Source organism: Salmo salar, chromosome ssa26 (genome assembly GCF_905237065.1).
Source record: "Salmo salar chromosome ssa26, Ssal_v3.1, whole genome shotgun sequence".
NCBI lineage: Eukaryota > Metazoa > Chordata > Actinopteri > Salmoniformes > Salmonidae > Salmo > Salmo salar.
Window position 1 is genome coordinate 37,889,900 of NC_059467.1, and position 16,820 is coordinate 37,906,719.

The 16,820-nt window shown below is 39.6% G+C and overlaps 1 protein-coding gene across 1 annotated transcript in view; it reads left to right on the forward strand.

The window, feature by feature from the left end:
- The window catches only part of LOC106592019 (aldehyde dehydrogenase family 1 member A3-like), a 59,897-nt gene extending 47,559 nt beyond the window's left edge, over positions 1 to 12,338 (forward strand). The window contains 5 exon segments of the mRNA XM_045708827.1: positions 6,281 to 6,359; positions 6,362 to 6,444; positions 8,746 to 8,903; positions 10,176 to 10,250; positions 10,407 to 12,338. Of these exon segments, the coding sequence (XP_045564783.1) occupies positions 6,281 to 6,359; positions 6,362 to 6,444; positions 8,746 to 8,903; positions 10,176 to 10,250; positions 10,407 to 10,476 (465 nt within the window). The 3' untranslated portion in view covers positions 10,477 to 12,338.
- The last annotated feature ends 4,482 nt before the right edge of the window (positions 12,339 to 16,820 follow it).

Consider the following 16,820-nt stretch of genomic DNA (forward strand, 5'->3'; position numbering starts at 1 on the left):
TATATATAGTCTAGTGAGTGTGTATACGGTGTGTATATATAGTCTAATGAGTGTGTATACGGTGTGTATATATAGTCTAATGAGTGTGTATACGGTGTGTGTATATAGTGTAGTGAGTGTGTATGTGGTGTGTATATATAGTCTAGTGAGTGTGTATACGGTGTGTGTATATATAGTCTAGTGAGTGTGTATACGGTGTGTATATATAGTCTAGTGAGTTTGTATATATAGTCTAGTGTGTGTATATATAGTCTAGTGAGTGTGTATACGGTGTGTGTATATAGTCTAGTGAGTGTGTTTACGGTGTGTGTATATAGTCTAGTGAGTGTGTATACGGTGTGTGTATATATAGTCTAGTGAGTGTGTATACGGTGTGTGTATATAGTCCAGTGAGTGTGTATACGGTGTGTATATATAGTCTAGTGAGTGTGTATACGGTGTGTGTATATATAGTCTAGTGAGTGCGTATATATAGTCTAGTGAGTGTCTATACAGTGTGTGTATATATAGTCTAGTGAGTGTGTATACGGTGTGTGTATATAGTCTAGTTAGTGTGTATGTGGTGTGTGTATATAGTCTAGTGTGTGTGTATATAGTCTAGTGAGTGTGAATACGGTGTGTGTATATAGTGTAGTGAGTGTGTATACTGTGTGTATATATAGTCTAGTGAGTGTGTATACGGTGTGTATATATAGTCTAGTGAGTGTGTATACGGTGTGTATATATAGTCTAGTGAGTGTGTATATGGTGTGTGTATATATAGTCTAGTGAGTGTGTATATATAGTCTAGTGAGTGTGTATATGGTGTGTATATATAGTCTAGTGAGTGTGTATATATAGTCTAGTGTGTGTATATATAGTCTAGTGAGTGTGTATACGGTGTGTGTATATAGTTTAGTGAGTGTGTATGTGGTGTGTGTATATAGTCTAGTGAGTGTGTATACGGTGTGTGTATATAGTCTAGTGAGTGTGAATACGGTGTGTGTATATAGTGTAGTGAGTGTGTATACGGTGTGAGTATATAGTCTAGTGAGTGTGAATACGGTGTGTGTATATAGTGTAGTGAGTGTGTATACGGTGTGTATATATAGTGTAGTGAGTGTGTATACGGTGTGTGTATATAGTCTAGTGAGTGTGTATACGGTGTGTGTATATAGTCTAGTGAGCGTGTATACGGTGTGTGTATATATAGTCTAGTGAGTGTGTATATATAGTCTAGTGAGTGTGTATACGGTGTGTATATATAGTCTAGTGAGTGTGTATACGGTGTGTATATATAGTCTAGTGAGTGTGTATGTGGTGTGTATATATAGTCTAGTGAGTGTGTATATATAGTCTAGTGAGTGTGTATACGGTGTGTATATATAGTCTAATGAGTGTGTATACGGTGTGTGTATATAGTCTAGTGAGTGTGTATACGGTGTGTGTATATAGTCTAGTGAGTGTGTATGTGGTGTGTATATATAGTCTAGTGAGTGTGTATATATAGTGTTGTGAGTGTGTATACGTTGTGTATATATAGTCTAGTGAGTTTGTATATATAGTCTAGTGTGTGTGTATATAGTCTAGTGAGTGTGTATACGGTGTGTGTATATAGTCTAGTGAGTGTGTATACGGTGTGTGTATATAGTCTAGTGAGTGTGTATACGGTGTGTGTATATAGTCTAGTGAGTGTGTATACGGTGTGTGTATGTAGTCTAGTGAGTGTGTATACGGTGTGTATATATAGTCTAGTGAGTGTTTATACGGTGTGTATATATAGTCTAGTGAGTGTGTATACAGTGTGTATATATAGTCTAGTGAGTGTGCATACGGTGTGTGTGTATATAGTCTAGTGAGTGTGTATACGGTGTGTATATATAGTCTAGTGAGTGTGTATACGGTGTGTGTATATAGTCTAGTGAGTGTGCATACGGTGTGCATATATAGTCTAGTGAGTGTGTATACGGTGTGTATATATAGTCTAGTGAGTGTGTATACGGTGTGTATATATAGTCTAGTGAGTGTGTGTACGGTGTGTGTGTGTATATATAGTCTAGTGAGTGTGTGTACGGTGTGTGTGTGTATATATAGTCTAGTGAGTGTGTATACGGTGTGTGTGTATATATAGTCTAGTGAGTGTGTTTACGGTGGGTGTGTATATATAGTCTAGTGAGTGTGTATACGGTGTGTGTATATATAGTCTAGTGTATATATAGTCTAGTGAGTGTTTATACGGTGTGTGTATATAGTCTAGTGAGTGTGTATGTGGTGTGTGTGTGTTTATATAGTCTAGTGAGTGTGTATGTGGTGTGTGTGTGTATATATAGTCTAGTGAGTGTGTATACGGTGTGTGTGTATATATAGTCTAGTGAGTGTGCATACGTTGTGTGTGTATATAGTGTAGTGAGTGTGTATACGGTGTGTATATATAGTCTAGTGAGTGTGTATACGGTGTGTACATATAGTCTAGTGAGTGTGTATACGGTGTGTATATATAGTCTAGTGAGTGTGTATACGGTGTGTATATATAGTCTAATGAGTGTGTATACGGTGTGTGTATATAGTCTAGTGAGTGTGTATACGGTGTGTGTATATAGTCCAGTGAGTGTGTATATATAGTCTAGTGAGTGTCTATACAGTGTGTGTATATATAGTCTTGTGAGTGTGTATACGGTGTGTATATATAGTCTATTGAGTGTGTATACGGTGTGTGTATATATAGTCTAGTGAGTGTGTATATATAGTCTAGTGAGTGTGTATACAGTGTGTGTATATATAGTCTAGTGAGTGTGTATACGGTGTGTGTATATAGTCTAGTGAGTGTGTATGTGGTGTGTGTATATAGTCTAGTGAGTGTGTATACGGTGTGTGTATATAGTGTAGTGAGTGTGAATACGGTGTGTGTATATAGTGTAGTGAGTGTGTATACGGTGTGTATACATAGTCTAGTGAGTGTGTATACGGTGTGTGTATATAGTCTAGTGAGTGTGTATACGGTGTGTGTATATAGTCTAGTGAGTGTGTATACGGTGTGTGTATATATAGTCTAGTGAATGTGTATATATAGTCTAGTGAGTGTGTATACGGTGTGTATATATAGTCTAATGAGTGTGTATACGGTGTGTATATATAGTCTAATGAGTGTGTATACGGTGTGTGTATATAGTGTAGTGAGTGTGTATGTGGTGTGTATATATAGTCTAGTGAGTGTGTATACGGTGTGTGTATATATAGTCTAGTGAGTGTGTATACGGTGTGTATATATAGTCTAGTGAGTTTGTATATATAGTCTAGTGTGTGTATATATAGTCTAGTGAGTGTGTATACGGTGTGTGTATATAGTCTAGTGAGTGTGTTTACGGTGTGTGTATATAGTCTAGTGAGTGTGTATACGGTGTGTGTATATATAGTCTAGTGAGTGTGTATACGGTGTGTGTATATAGTCCAGTGAGTGTGTATACGGTGTGTATATATAGTCTAGTGAGTGTGTATACGGTGTGTGTATATATAGTCTAGTGAGTGCGTATATATAGTCTAGTGAGTGTCTATACAGTGTGTGTATATATAGTCTAGTGAGTGTGTATACGGTGTGTGTATATAGTCTAGTTAGTGTGTATGCGGTGTGTGTATATAGTCTAGTGAGTGTGTATACTGTGTGTATATATAGTCTAGTGAGTGTGTATACGGTGTGTATATATAGTCTAGTGAGTGTGTATACGTGTGTGTATATATAGTCTAGTGAGTGTGTATACGGTGTGTATATATAGTCTAGTGAGTGTGTATATATGTCTAGTGAGTGTGTATACGGTGTGTATATATAGTCTAGTGAGTGTGTATATCGGTGTGTGTATATATAGTCTAGTGAGTGTGTATATATAGTCTAGTGAGTGTGTATACGGTGTGTATATATAGTCTAGTGAGTGTGTATATATAGTCTAGTGGTGTGTATATATAGTCTAGTGAGTGTGTATACGGTGTGTGTATATAGTCTAGTGAGTGTGTATACGGTGTGTGTATATAGTCTAGTGAGTGTGTATGCGGTGTGTATATATAGTCTAGTGAGTGTGTATATTTATATAGTCTAGTGAGTGTGTATACGGTGTGTATATATAGTCTAATGAGTGTGTATACGGTGTGTGTATATAGTCTAGTGAGTGTGTATACGGTGTGTGTATATAGTCTAGTGAGTGTGTATGTGGTGTGTATATATAGTCTAGTGAGTGTGTATATATAGTGTTGTGACGTGTGTATACATATATAGTCTAGTGAGTTTGTATATATAGTCTAGTGTGTGTGTATATAGTCTAGTGAGTGTGTATACGGTGTGTGTATATAGTCTAGTGAGTGTGTATACGGTGTGTGTATATAGTCTAGTGAGTGTGTATACGGTGTGTGTATGTAGTCTAGTGAGTGTGTATACGGTGTGTATATATAGTCTAGTGAGTGTTTATACGGTGTGTATATATAGTCTAGTGAGTGTGTATACAGTGTGTATATATAGTCTAGTGAGTGTGCATACGGTGTGTGTGTATATAGTCTAGTGAGTGTGTATACGGTGTGTATATATAGTCTAGTGAGTGTGTATACGGTGTGTGTATATAGTCTAGTGAGTGTGCATACGGTGTGCATATATAGTCTAGTGAGTGTGTATACGGTGTGTATATATAGTCTAGTGAGTGTGTATACGGTGTGTATATATAGTCTAGTGAGTGTGTATACGGTGTGTGTGTGTATATATAGTCTAGTGAGTGTGTGTACGGTGTGTGTGTGTATATATAGTCTAGTGAGTGTGTATACGGTGTGTGTGTATATATAGTCTAGTGAGTGTGTTTACGGTGTGTGTGTATATATAGTCTAGTGAGTGTGTATACGGTGTGTGTATATATAGTCTAGTGTATATATAGTCTAGTGAGTGTTTATACGGTGTGTGTATATAGTCTAGTGAGTGTGTGTACGGTGTGTGTGTGTATATATAGTCTAGTGAGTGTGTATGTGGTGTGTGTGTGTTTATATAGTCTAGTGAGTGTGTATGTGGTGTGTGTGTGTATATATAGTCTAGTGAGTGTGTATACGGTGTGTGTGTATATATAGTCTAGTGAGTGTGTATACGGTGTGTGTATATAGTCTAGTGAGTGTTTATACGGTGTGTGTATATAGTGTAGTGAGCGTGTATGTGGTGTGTGTGTGTATAAATAGTCTAGTGAGTGTGCATAGGGTCAGTGAAAGACAGAGTCAGTGCAGATAGTTTGGGAACCGTTAGTTGACTATTTAGCAGTTTAACTTTTCAGCAGTGTTTTGGTTTTGGGGTAGAAGCTGCCTTGGAGCCTGTTGGTCCGAGAGCTGATGCTCGGGTCTCGTTTGCCGGATGGTAGCAGAGTGAACAGTCTATGGCTTAGGTGGTTGGAGTCTTTGGCAATTATTCACGATTAGATCAGTTCCCAACTTTTGAACAAATCCTACAGATGTAGGATCTTCATTTGAGCCAGTTTTTCTGCAGCAACAGGAAATGTGAATTATTATGTGGATTTGGTTAATGGATATTTTTGTAGGGGATTGATACATTTTTCGTTAGGGCAAATCAAGTCTGACATTTCTAAGTGGAAATTACAAACTTTAGAATCCTTTTAAAAACTCCAAAGGTTTGCATTTCCTGCGGTGCACGAAAATTCTCAGTAACAAAAAAGTGATCAAATGAAGATCCTACATCTGTAACTTGAGAGCTGTGTGCTTAACTCAGATATTCATGTAAGTCATGCAGTGAAGTCAATCAAATATTATCTCAAGTTAACCGTGCTGGCAACAAATTAGGATTCAGTCCTTTACTTTTAGTCTACAGCTGACAGCATGAGAAGATGTGGGACAGTTACAGAACGTGTCCTTCAGGGCTTTTCTGACAGAAACGTAGTTTCCATTACGCCGTTGGCTATCCATGTAGGCTATCAGTATAAGTTCACTAAAGATCTCTTGTGGTGGGAGCAGAAAACCTCCCATTATTTTTCTAGCTGTTCTTTCTTTCTTTTGCTCCTGTGCCAGCTTTGGATGTGTGTAAACGAATACTCCCTTTATAGCCATTACTTTACCTTTTGTGTAATGACATCACCCTGCCTGCCTCCAACTCCCTCCCTCATCTCTCTCTCTCTCTCCCTCCCTCCCTCCCTCCCTCTCTCATCTCCTCTCTCTCTCCCTCCCACTCTCCTCCCTCCCGCTCTCCTCTCCTCCCTTCATCTCACTCGCTCTCCCCTCCCTCCCTCCCTCCCTCCCTCCCTCCCTCCTCTCATATCTTCCCCTGTTCCTCCAGATTGACCAGAAGCAGTTTGATAAGATACTGGAGTTGATTGACAGCGGGAAGAAGGAGGGAGCCAAACTGGAGTGTGGGGCGTGGCCATGGATGACACAGGCCTCTACATCCAGCCCACCGTATTCTCCCATGTCAAGGACCATATGCGCATCGCCAAGGAAGAGGTGAGAGATCCAAATGCTGATCTATGGTCAGTTTTGTGATTTTCTTATCAGATGGTTAAGGTTAGGATTGGGGATGATACATCCGTCCACCACAACGCTGCCTGAAGAAGACTCTAACAGTCGAAACCTGTCCTGATATTCATTATAAACTGGGTGGTTCGAGTCCTGAATGCTGATTGTCAGCCGTGGTACTGTATATCAGACCGTATACCACAGGTATGACAAAATATTAATTTTTACTGCTCTGATTACATTGTTAACCAGTTTATAGTAGCAATAAGGCACCTCGGGGGTTTGTGGTATATGGCCAATATACCACAACTAAGGGCTGTATCCAGGCACTCCGCGTTGCATCGTGTGTAAGAACAGCCCTTAGCCGTGGTATATATACCACACTCCCTCTGGCCTTATTGCTTAAATATACCACAGGCAGATCATTCTGTTCTCTGTATATAATACCTGTAAATAGGAAACTGAACTTTTTCTGCATCGTAATGGCCGCCTACTGTGTCTTTGTTCTGTGATTGGAGGAAGGAAAGCTGATCCTAGATCTGTGATCTGTGTCTACGGGGAACTTCTACCCAGAGCTAGGGGTTTCTGATGTTGGCTTTACAGTGATTTCATTCATAAAAATGAGAACGCCACCACCGCTCCAGGCAGTTTTGTTGTATACCACTGCCATCTTCTGGTGGTGTGGTTGAAGTGCAGGTTCAGACAATGGTATATCTATGGTTCAAACAAGGTCATAGTCATGGAGATGGATGGAGGGCGCTTCTTTACATCTGTGGCATAATGGCTTCTGTGACAGCATGGCCAGTGCCATGTAGATCTTTCTCCAATCGAAAGTAGTCAATTTATTCATGTTCTTCTTCTATGAGTCGGTAGACAAACTGAAAGTGTGTACTGCCACCTGGAGTGTGTTTTCTAAACAGGCATAAAGCCAAGGTTGGTGATTTAATGCCACCTGCCATTCATTGGCTGATCCCTCCTGCTGACCTGAATAGAATTCTGCGATCCTTCCTTAACCCATAGAAAGGTCCATCCAGTTGACTACTTTAAAATGGTAAAAGTGCTCAATGGATCTGCCCATGCTAAAACTGGCTTTGTGGTATTAGAGCTGTCTATCCAAGTCTATGGTCATGGTAAAGCAGGATCATATCATAGAAATAGATAGGACTCTAGTGGCCAAAAGCCATTTTAGCATGGGCAGCGCCATTGAGGACTTTCACCATTTTTAAGTAGTCAATTAGGGGGGACTTCCTATGGGTTAAGGAATGATCACATAATTCCATCCAGGTCATCAGGAGGGATCAGTAAATGAATTATAATCGTGAACAAACATTCCATTACTATCGGTGGCAGTAAATTGCCAACCTTGGCTTTATACCTGTTCAAACAACACACTGCAGGTGAAAAGATGGCGCTGACGTTTTACATTCTCCCAACCAATTGTGCTATTTATAGCCTCATTGTTATTCTTATTGTGTTACTTTTTATTATTATTTTTTACTTTAGTCTATTTGGTAAATATTTTCTTAACTATTCTTGAACTGCGCTGTTGGTTGAGGGCTTGTAAGTAAGCATTTCACGGTAAGGTCTACACTTGTTGTATTCAGCGCATGTGACAAAGTTTGATTTGATTTGAAGTATGCAGCCTTTTAGTTTGTTTACCAACTCATCAAATTAGTAGAGGAAGAAAATGTACTACTTAAAAATGGAGATGGCCTCAATGGCACTACCCATGCCCCCACAGACGCCATAATATGGCAGATGCAATGTTACGTCCTCTACATATCTCTATGGATTGTATTCACTAGACACCAAACGGAAGAAAATGGACTGACACAGGGAGGAACCTGAACCTGTCAAATAACAAACGCTTGTTTTTTATTATTATTAATATGACCCAAGGCTATTCTGATTGGTACTGATTGATCTTACAGACATTTATTTGGACACAACACAACATTGACAGGGTTCAACAGTGAAGTCATTGCATTTTTTTATAAAACATTTTCTTCACATTATTCATCAAATCCAAGTCAATCCAAATTGGGCGTTGAACTGACATCTGTGGCCTGTGAGGCTTTGCTTTATCCTTGTCCTGCTGACCATGGCCTGTTTGAATACATAACAAACATACCTGTCTCTCCTCCTTGAGGTAATCACTGATCCAACAAACTGATAGGTGTAAGCAATTACCAATTACCAGCCATGTCACATCAGGGATTTCTTCAAAGGAGGGCGGTAGGAAAGATGCATTTCAACAGGGCGTGTAATCTTCTCCATGACCCCATCCAGATCTTCGGCCCGGTCCAGTGTATATTCCGCTTCAAGAGCCAGCAGGAGGCCATAGAGAGAGCCAACAGTACGGAGTATGGCTTGGCTTCTGCCGTATTCACACGCAATCTGGACCGGGCTCTCTCTGTGTCTGCCACCCTGGAGACTGGCACCGTCTGGTAGGTTACTGTTAACTCCTGAACAATGGTACCATGGTAGTATCACTACATATGACTACAGCAACAACTATTAGCTACTACTATTCCCATCCTAACCATTCAATACTAGTACTAATATCCAAAATAGTGTAAGGATGAGAACTGGATGCTAGTGATTGATTAGCAATGCCTGACAAGTTCCTATAAATACTGTAGGTTAGTCCCATAGAGATAGATAGAGCACTCATCTCTGTATCTGTCCCATTATAGCGTCTGTGACAGCATGGGCAGCGCCATTGAGGCTATCTTCATTTTAAAGTAGTCCATTTGGTTCTTCCTGATTGGCTGATGACCCAGTTGGACATGACTCCAACGGGGTCACCAGGAGGGATCAGCCAATGAAGTTGGAAGTCCCAACCAGTTGACTACATTAAAATGGTGGAAGCCCTCAATGGCGCTTCCCATGCTAATACAGCCTTTAGGCCACTAGAGTCCTCTATCATTCTCTATGGTTAGTCCTCTTTCCTGCAGAGACTAGTTGAAATAAGGCTCACTACTACTACCACTACTACTACTACTAATAATAATATTAATACTAATAGTAATAATAATATTTCTGCTACCACTACTATTACTAGTGTTACCATTGGCCCAAAGCCAACCACTACTCCTTACTTACTAGTACAAGTACCATTACTACTTTATTATTAATTTACTCCATGTGCTGCTAACTACTACTTTGTACAGTACAACTTCTATTAGCATTTTACCACTGTACTCCCTATTCACTCTGACTCCGTATCCCCTACTTATACCTCTTCATGTGAGAACACAGCTGTAGCTGCACCTTGTGGCCACAAGATAGAGCCAGGTAGATAGGTAGGCATCCCAGACGAAGCTCCTCTGTGTGGCAGTGAAAGGAGGACAAGGAGTGGGAGAGAAGAATGAAGAGATCTGCACTGTAATCTGTACTGTCCTTAAACCAACAGGGTTTCCTGAGTGATCATAGACCTCAGGCTGAACGTTTATGTTACGTTATGGCAGGAGGGTAGGACCATCAGAACATGAGGTTTGGGCTGCATTAGGATTGTACAAATTAAGGTTATGACACTGGATGGGTATGACATGCTATCGCTTCTCTGGTGAATTCTGGGATGGAACTGAAAACAAATACATTACTCTGCTTGTTCTCCTCTCTCTCTCTCTCTCTCTCTCTGTCTGTGTCTCTCTCTCGTGCGCTCTTTCTCTTTCTCACTGTCTCTCTCTCTCTGCCTCTCTCTCTCTCTCTCTCAGGGTAAACTGCTATAATGCCCTCCATGCCCAGGCACCATTTGGAGGATACAAAATGTCAGGCAATGGACGAGAGCTGTAAGAGTCACTTCTCTTCAACACTATGTGTTATGAAAGGGTTTACTAGTTTGTTTACCCTAACTTTACACTTTTGCACATTTTTAACACAATGTGAATGATTAGAACAATACAAATTAATTTGTATTTATTAACCTTTGTATTTTGATTCCTCAGGGGTGAATATGCATTGGCAGAGTACTCTGAGGTAAAAGCTGTGACCATCAAACTGACTGAGACGCTGTGAGGGACACAGGAGAGCCCACAAACCACTGCTGGAGCCCAGCCCAGCACTACTCTGTCATCAACTCAGGCTGTGTCCCAACACTCTGAAGCCACTTCCTTTCCTCATCTTCTTATCTCCTTTCCTTTATCACCTTTGGTCATAAAGAGTTTGATTTGTCCGTGTGCTGTGCTCAAATCCTATTCAACGCCTATTTCACCTATCAGTCAAAGTCATAAGGTGAAAAAGCCAAGGAAAGGACGCCATCGAAGGGTGTTGGGACACTGCAGTGGCTTGAAGTGGCTTTCTTTCCTTGGCAAATTAAAGGAGACAAGGAGAGGTGGCCAATCTGGAAGTGAATTGGAACGTAGCCAAACCCTATTAGAGTTTCAGACCCTCCCACAGCTCTATTGTTCCAGGGATGTATTCATAGGAACCAATTGGAAGCAAACGGGATGAAATGGGAGGGACCTACCTGAATTTGTCCAATAGAAATTGCTACGGTTCGCTACACTTTACACTAATGAATACACCCCAGCCCTTTACAATACCACAGCACTTCAGAGCTTCACTAATGCCTGCCAACAGATGTGGTGTACAATTTTGGACCTTCTTTGTTACCAGTCCCATAGTAGAACGTGGGCCGTGTTTTGGCAGAGCACAACATTGTGGAACATTCAGATAAAAATATATTATGTCGAAAAAACATGCCTCTCTGATTTGTAGAATAAGGAATCACCACATCAGCACTAGTCATAGCATTTCTATCTGAAACGTTCCACGTTTGCCTACCCTGAATGCAGCCCGGTTTATGCCTAGGCTAATGTATATCTATGTGGGTCTCATGTACAGAGATGAATATGAGGAATAATTTTATTTTAATTTTTTTAATTTGTTTCTTTTTTTCTTTTTTTTATATGAATGTTCCTCTCTCATTTTGAGGAGCATTTTCTCCCTTTTCAAATGTTGGAATGAATTTTGATTCCCTTTCCAAACGAGGTAATATTTACCTCTATTTATTTATTTTGTAACTTTCTAATGCCCAGAAGAAAGACATGTTTTTAATCCACTACAATAACAATATATCGGTCTAGTACTGTACTAGCAAACCTTAACTGGCATTCTAACACTTTTAAACACTTTACACTGTGTTGCATTTAGATCTGTGTACAATATCTTTCAGAGTTGTATGACTTTACTCATCTATAAGGTCTTGACCAGGGTGGCAACATTTTGCTAACTTTACCAAAATTCCCAGGTTTCACAGAAATACTGGTCGGATTCAGGGATTGCTGGAAAACCTGGGATTTTTCTGAAAGTTAACAGAATTTTGCAGCACTAGTCTTGACTCCTGAGTACTGTTATAACATATTGTTGTGCCTTGGGTGACAATACCCCTGATTTTTGTATGCTTTGTGGTTTTATTGAACTAAATGTAGGAGGTTTTGCAAATGGTTTGATGGAATGTATTTCTTTGCAATACATATGGGGCTGGTTTCCTAAACTAAAACAACATTTCAATGGAGATTCTCATTTGAGATTTGTGTTTAATCCAAGCACTAGGCTTTTAATCTGTGTCTGGGAAACCGGAGTCTAATTCAATAAGGTAATTCATGGGGGTTGTGTCCTATTGCCGTTTTTAATGGTATAACAATGCTACTGAAAACTGCCATTATGTTGAAAATACAAGTCATTTGTACTCCAATAATGTCTCAAATGGGAGGTAAACCATTCCTTGTCGTCACAATATGCACCATATGTGAGATGTTACAATGTATAACAAACCACAAGGAAACAAGTAATTCTGTTCATGTTTCATATGCTAGTCTTTCACTTTTTATATGGATATTTAAATACAAATTTTAAATAAAAGAAAATGGAATGTGTTTGTGATTCGTTTGGATCTTCATGTCATACATATAAGATTGTAACACCTCTTGGAGAAAAGCAGTTTCTTGGAATATGGTTACCAGCAACTGCTAGTTAAAAAGGGCAAGTATTTATTTTTTTAAATGAAGGATTCTGTCTGTCTATCCATTCTTATTTCCTTTTAGAACACAGATCTCAACCTTGTCATTAAGTAATTGAGTGCGGCTATATCAAATGCCATTACAGTCCAAGGCAAAATATACCACATTTATTGACAGTTCAGAATTATCATCAAGCATACCTAAAATACAGAATGAAATATGTACATTTTCCTAGACAAAGTTATCAAAGCGGCAGTTGCAGCGTAGCCTAGTGGTTAGAGCGTTGGACCAGTAACCGAAAGGAAATTAAACACACAGGCTGAGATCAAGGGTCTTCAACCTTTTCTTGACCAGGGACCCCCTCCCAGGTAAACTGGCAACCCAGGGACCCCCATCATACGTTAGTAAAAACATTTATTTCATGTCTTGTCTTATCATGGGCGGCAGGTAGCCTAGTGGTTAGAGTGTTGGACCAGTAACCGAAAGGTTGCAAGATCAAATCCCTGAGCTGACAAGGTAAAAATCTGTTGTTCTGCCCCTGAACAAGGCAGTTAACCCACTGTTCCTAGGCTGTCATTGAAAATAAGAATTTGTTCTTAACTGACTTGTAAAATAAAAAATAGCAGAAATGCCTTAAACTAGTTTGACTGATAACTCTCTCATTCACTCACACACAGGTTTTGCATGACACTATTGGCTGGCTTTAGGACCACTGCACTGTTGGTTAAGGGCTTGTAAGTAAGCATTTTATGGTAAAGTCTACACTTGTTGTATTCGGCGCATGTGACAAATAAAGTTTGATTTGATTTGCTCCGCAGTATGCATGCCCTGACTTCTGCAGAGGCCATATCAGTTTAAATGCTGCACGGCCAATGCAGACATCGGATTGACCACAGTGGCAGGTTCCTTTGCCAGTCAGTCCGTTTGTATCACTTTCAGAAACCAGAGACCGTGCCAGTTTGCTTTGCCAGTCAGCCGTTAAGGCAGTGAGCTGATTCATTTGAATTTGATGTCAGCATTTTGAACTCGGCCTTGTAAGCTTTGTTGTAATCTGATAGCGTTTTTGATGACCATTTGAAACCAAAAGTTATTTTATTGCTAGAAGAATATAGGCTGTGATAGCTGTAGGCCTAATTGATATTTTCATTCATTTACCCAGTAGGCTAGAGCAATTTTGGTTTCATGTATTAATTAGTATGAAAATAAACACAACTGAACAACTTGTTATTTAGAGCATTTCCCAAAAATACATATGTTTTTGGCTTGAAATACAATAACAATTGTTGACTTTTCTTGCTGTAGACCTATTTCATCATCCTGCTCTGCCTGCATCTCTAATCCCTATCTGTAGCCTACCTGTCTCTGGTATAATGCATTTCCACCTTTCTCTCTCTGTCAGTCTTGCTTGTCCATCTCCCCTCAATCAAAACGTCATTAAATATTGGTACGTTATTTAGCTATAGTGTAGATGTAGGGCTGTTTCTTTACTAACTACACAGACATTGCCACTACTGCAATAATATCAGACAGAGAGAGACAAGCTGGCCCGGGGGAAATGTGCGAGCCGCCCCTTTTGTAGGCTGCTATGTTGCAATCAATATTCTCGATGCCATCTTGCTTGATACAATGTTTAAATATTCTCCGAAGCCACCTTGTTGATACAATGTTTAAATATTCTCAGAGCCACCTTGTTGATACAATGTTTAAATATTCTCAGAGCCACCTTGTTGATACAATGTTTAAATATTCTCAGAGCCACCTTGTTGATACAATGTTTAAATATTCTCAGAGCCACCTTGTTGATACAATGTTTAAATATTCTCAGAGCCACCTTGTTGATACAATGTTTAAATATTCTCAGAGCCACCTTGTTGATACAATGTTTAAATATTCTCAGAGCCACCTTGTTGATACAATGTTTAAATATTCTCAGAGCCACCTTGTTGATACAATGCTTCAATATTCTCAGAGCCACCTTGTTGATACAATGCTTCAATATTCTCAGAGCCACCTTGTTGATACAATGTTTAAATATTCTCAGAGCCACCTTGTTGATACAATGTTTAAATATTCTCAGAGCCACCTTGTTGATACAATGTTTAAATATTCTCAGAGCCACCTTGTTGATCAAATCAAATCAAATCAAATTTATTTTTATATAGCCCTTCGTACATCAGCTGATATTCTCAAAGTGCTGTACAGAAACCCAGCCTAAAACCCCAAACAGCAAGCAAAGCATGTGAAAGAAGCACGGTGGCTAGGAAAAACTCCCTAGGAAAAACTCCCTGGAAAGGCCAAAAACCTAGGAAGAAACCTAGAGAGGAACCAGGCTATGAGGGGTGGCCAGTCCTCTTCTGGCTGTGCAGGGTGGATATTATAACAGAACATGGTCAAAATGTTAAAATGTTCATAAATGACCAGCATGGTCAAATAATAATAATCATAGTAGTTGTCGAGGGTGCAACAAGCACGTCCGGTGAACAGGTCAGGGTTCCATAGCCGCAGGCAGAACAGTTGAAACTGGAGCAGCAGCACGGCCAGGTGGACTGGGGACAGCAAGGAGTCATCATACCAGGTAATCCTGAGGCATGGTCCTAGGGCTCAGGTCCTCCGAGAGAAAGACAGAAAGAGAGAAAGAGAGAATTAGAGAGAGCATATTTAAATACACACAGGACACCGGATAAGACAAGAGAAATACTCCAGATGTAACAGACTGACCCTAGCCCCCCGACACATAAACTACTGCAGCATAAATACTGGAGGCTGAGACAGTGTTGATACAATGTTTAAATATTCTCAGAGCCACCTTGTTGATACAATGTTTAAATATTCTCAGAGCCACCTTGTTGATACAATGTTTAAATATTCTCAGAGCCACCTTGTTGATACAATGTTTAAATATTCTCAGAGCCACCTTGTTGATACAATGCTTCAATATTCTCAGAGCCACCTTGTTGATACAATGTTTAAATATTCTCAGAGCCACCTTGTTGATACAATGCTTAAATATTCTCAGAGCCACCTTGTTGATACAATGTTTAAATATTCTCAGAGCCACCTTGTTGATACAATGTTTAAATATTCTCAGAGCCACCTTGTTGATACAATGTTTAAATATTCTCAGAGCCACCTTGTTGATACAATGTTTAAATATTCTCAGAGCCACCTTGTTGATACAATGTTTAAATATTCTCAGAGCCACCTTGTTGATACAATGTTTAAATATTCTCAGAGCCACCTTGTTGATACAATGTTTAAATATTCTCAGAGCCACCTTGTTGATACAATGTTTAAATATTCTCAGAGCCACCTTGTTGATACAATGTTTAAATATTCTCAGAGCCACCTTGTTGATACAATGTTTAAATATTCTCAGAGCCACCTTGTTGATACAATGTTTAAATATTCTCAGAGCCACCTTGTTGATACAATGTTTAAATATTCTCAGAGCCACCTTGTTGATACAATGTTTAAATATTCTCAGAGCCACCTTGTTGATACAATGTTTAAATATTCTCAGAAACACCTTGTTGATACAATGCTTCAATATTCTCAGAATGTTTCCCTTCCCTGGCGAATAATTCAGACAGGAAGCACATGAGACACTGACACTGTCATAGTACCCTGTATGCACAAGGGTGGCTTCATATAGCCTATAGCAGGAGATTGGCAAACTTTTTCATGTGGAGTGCCAATTTTCAATTGATCCTACCATTTCTAAAGATCTGCGTACAAGTTATGATTTTCATAAGCATTGCAGGCTACCTAACTGTGCCCCAAAAAAGTCTAACTGCCCACAAACTAAATAATTACACTGAACAAAAACATGTAAAAAGCTTATTTCTCTCAAATTTGGTGCACAATTTGTTTACATCACTGTTAGTGAGCATTTCTCCTTTACCAAGATAAGCCATCCACCTGACAGGTCTGGTATATCAAGAATCTGATTCAACCGCATGATCATTACACAGCTGCACCTTGTGCTGGGGACAATAAAAGGCCACTCTAAAATGTGCAGTTTTGTCACACAACACAATGCCACAGATGTCTCAAGTTTGGAGGGAGTGTGCAATTCGCATGCTGACTGCAACATTGTCCACCAGAGCTGTTGCCAGATAATTGAATGTTCATTTCTCTACCATAAGCCGCCTTCAACATTGTTTTATAGATTTTTGCAGTACATCCAACTGGCCTCACAACCACAGACCATGTGTATGGCATTGTGTGGGCGAGCAGTTTGCTGATGTCAACGTTGTGAACAGAGTGCCCCATGGTGGCGGTGGGGTTATGGTATGGGCAAGAATAAGATACGGGACCACGAACACAATTACAATTTATCGATGGCAATATGAATGTACAGATATTCTGTTTCCGTGACAAGATTCTGAGGCCCATTGT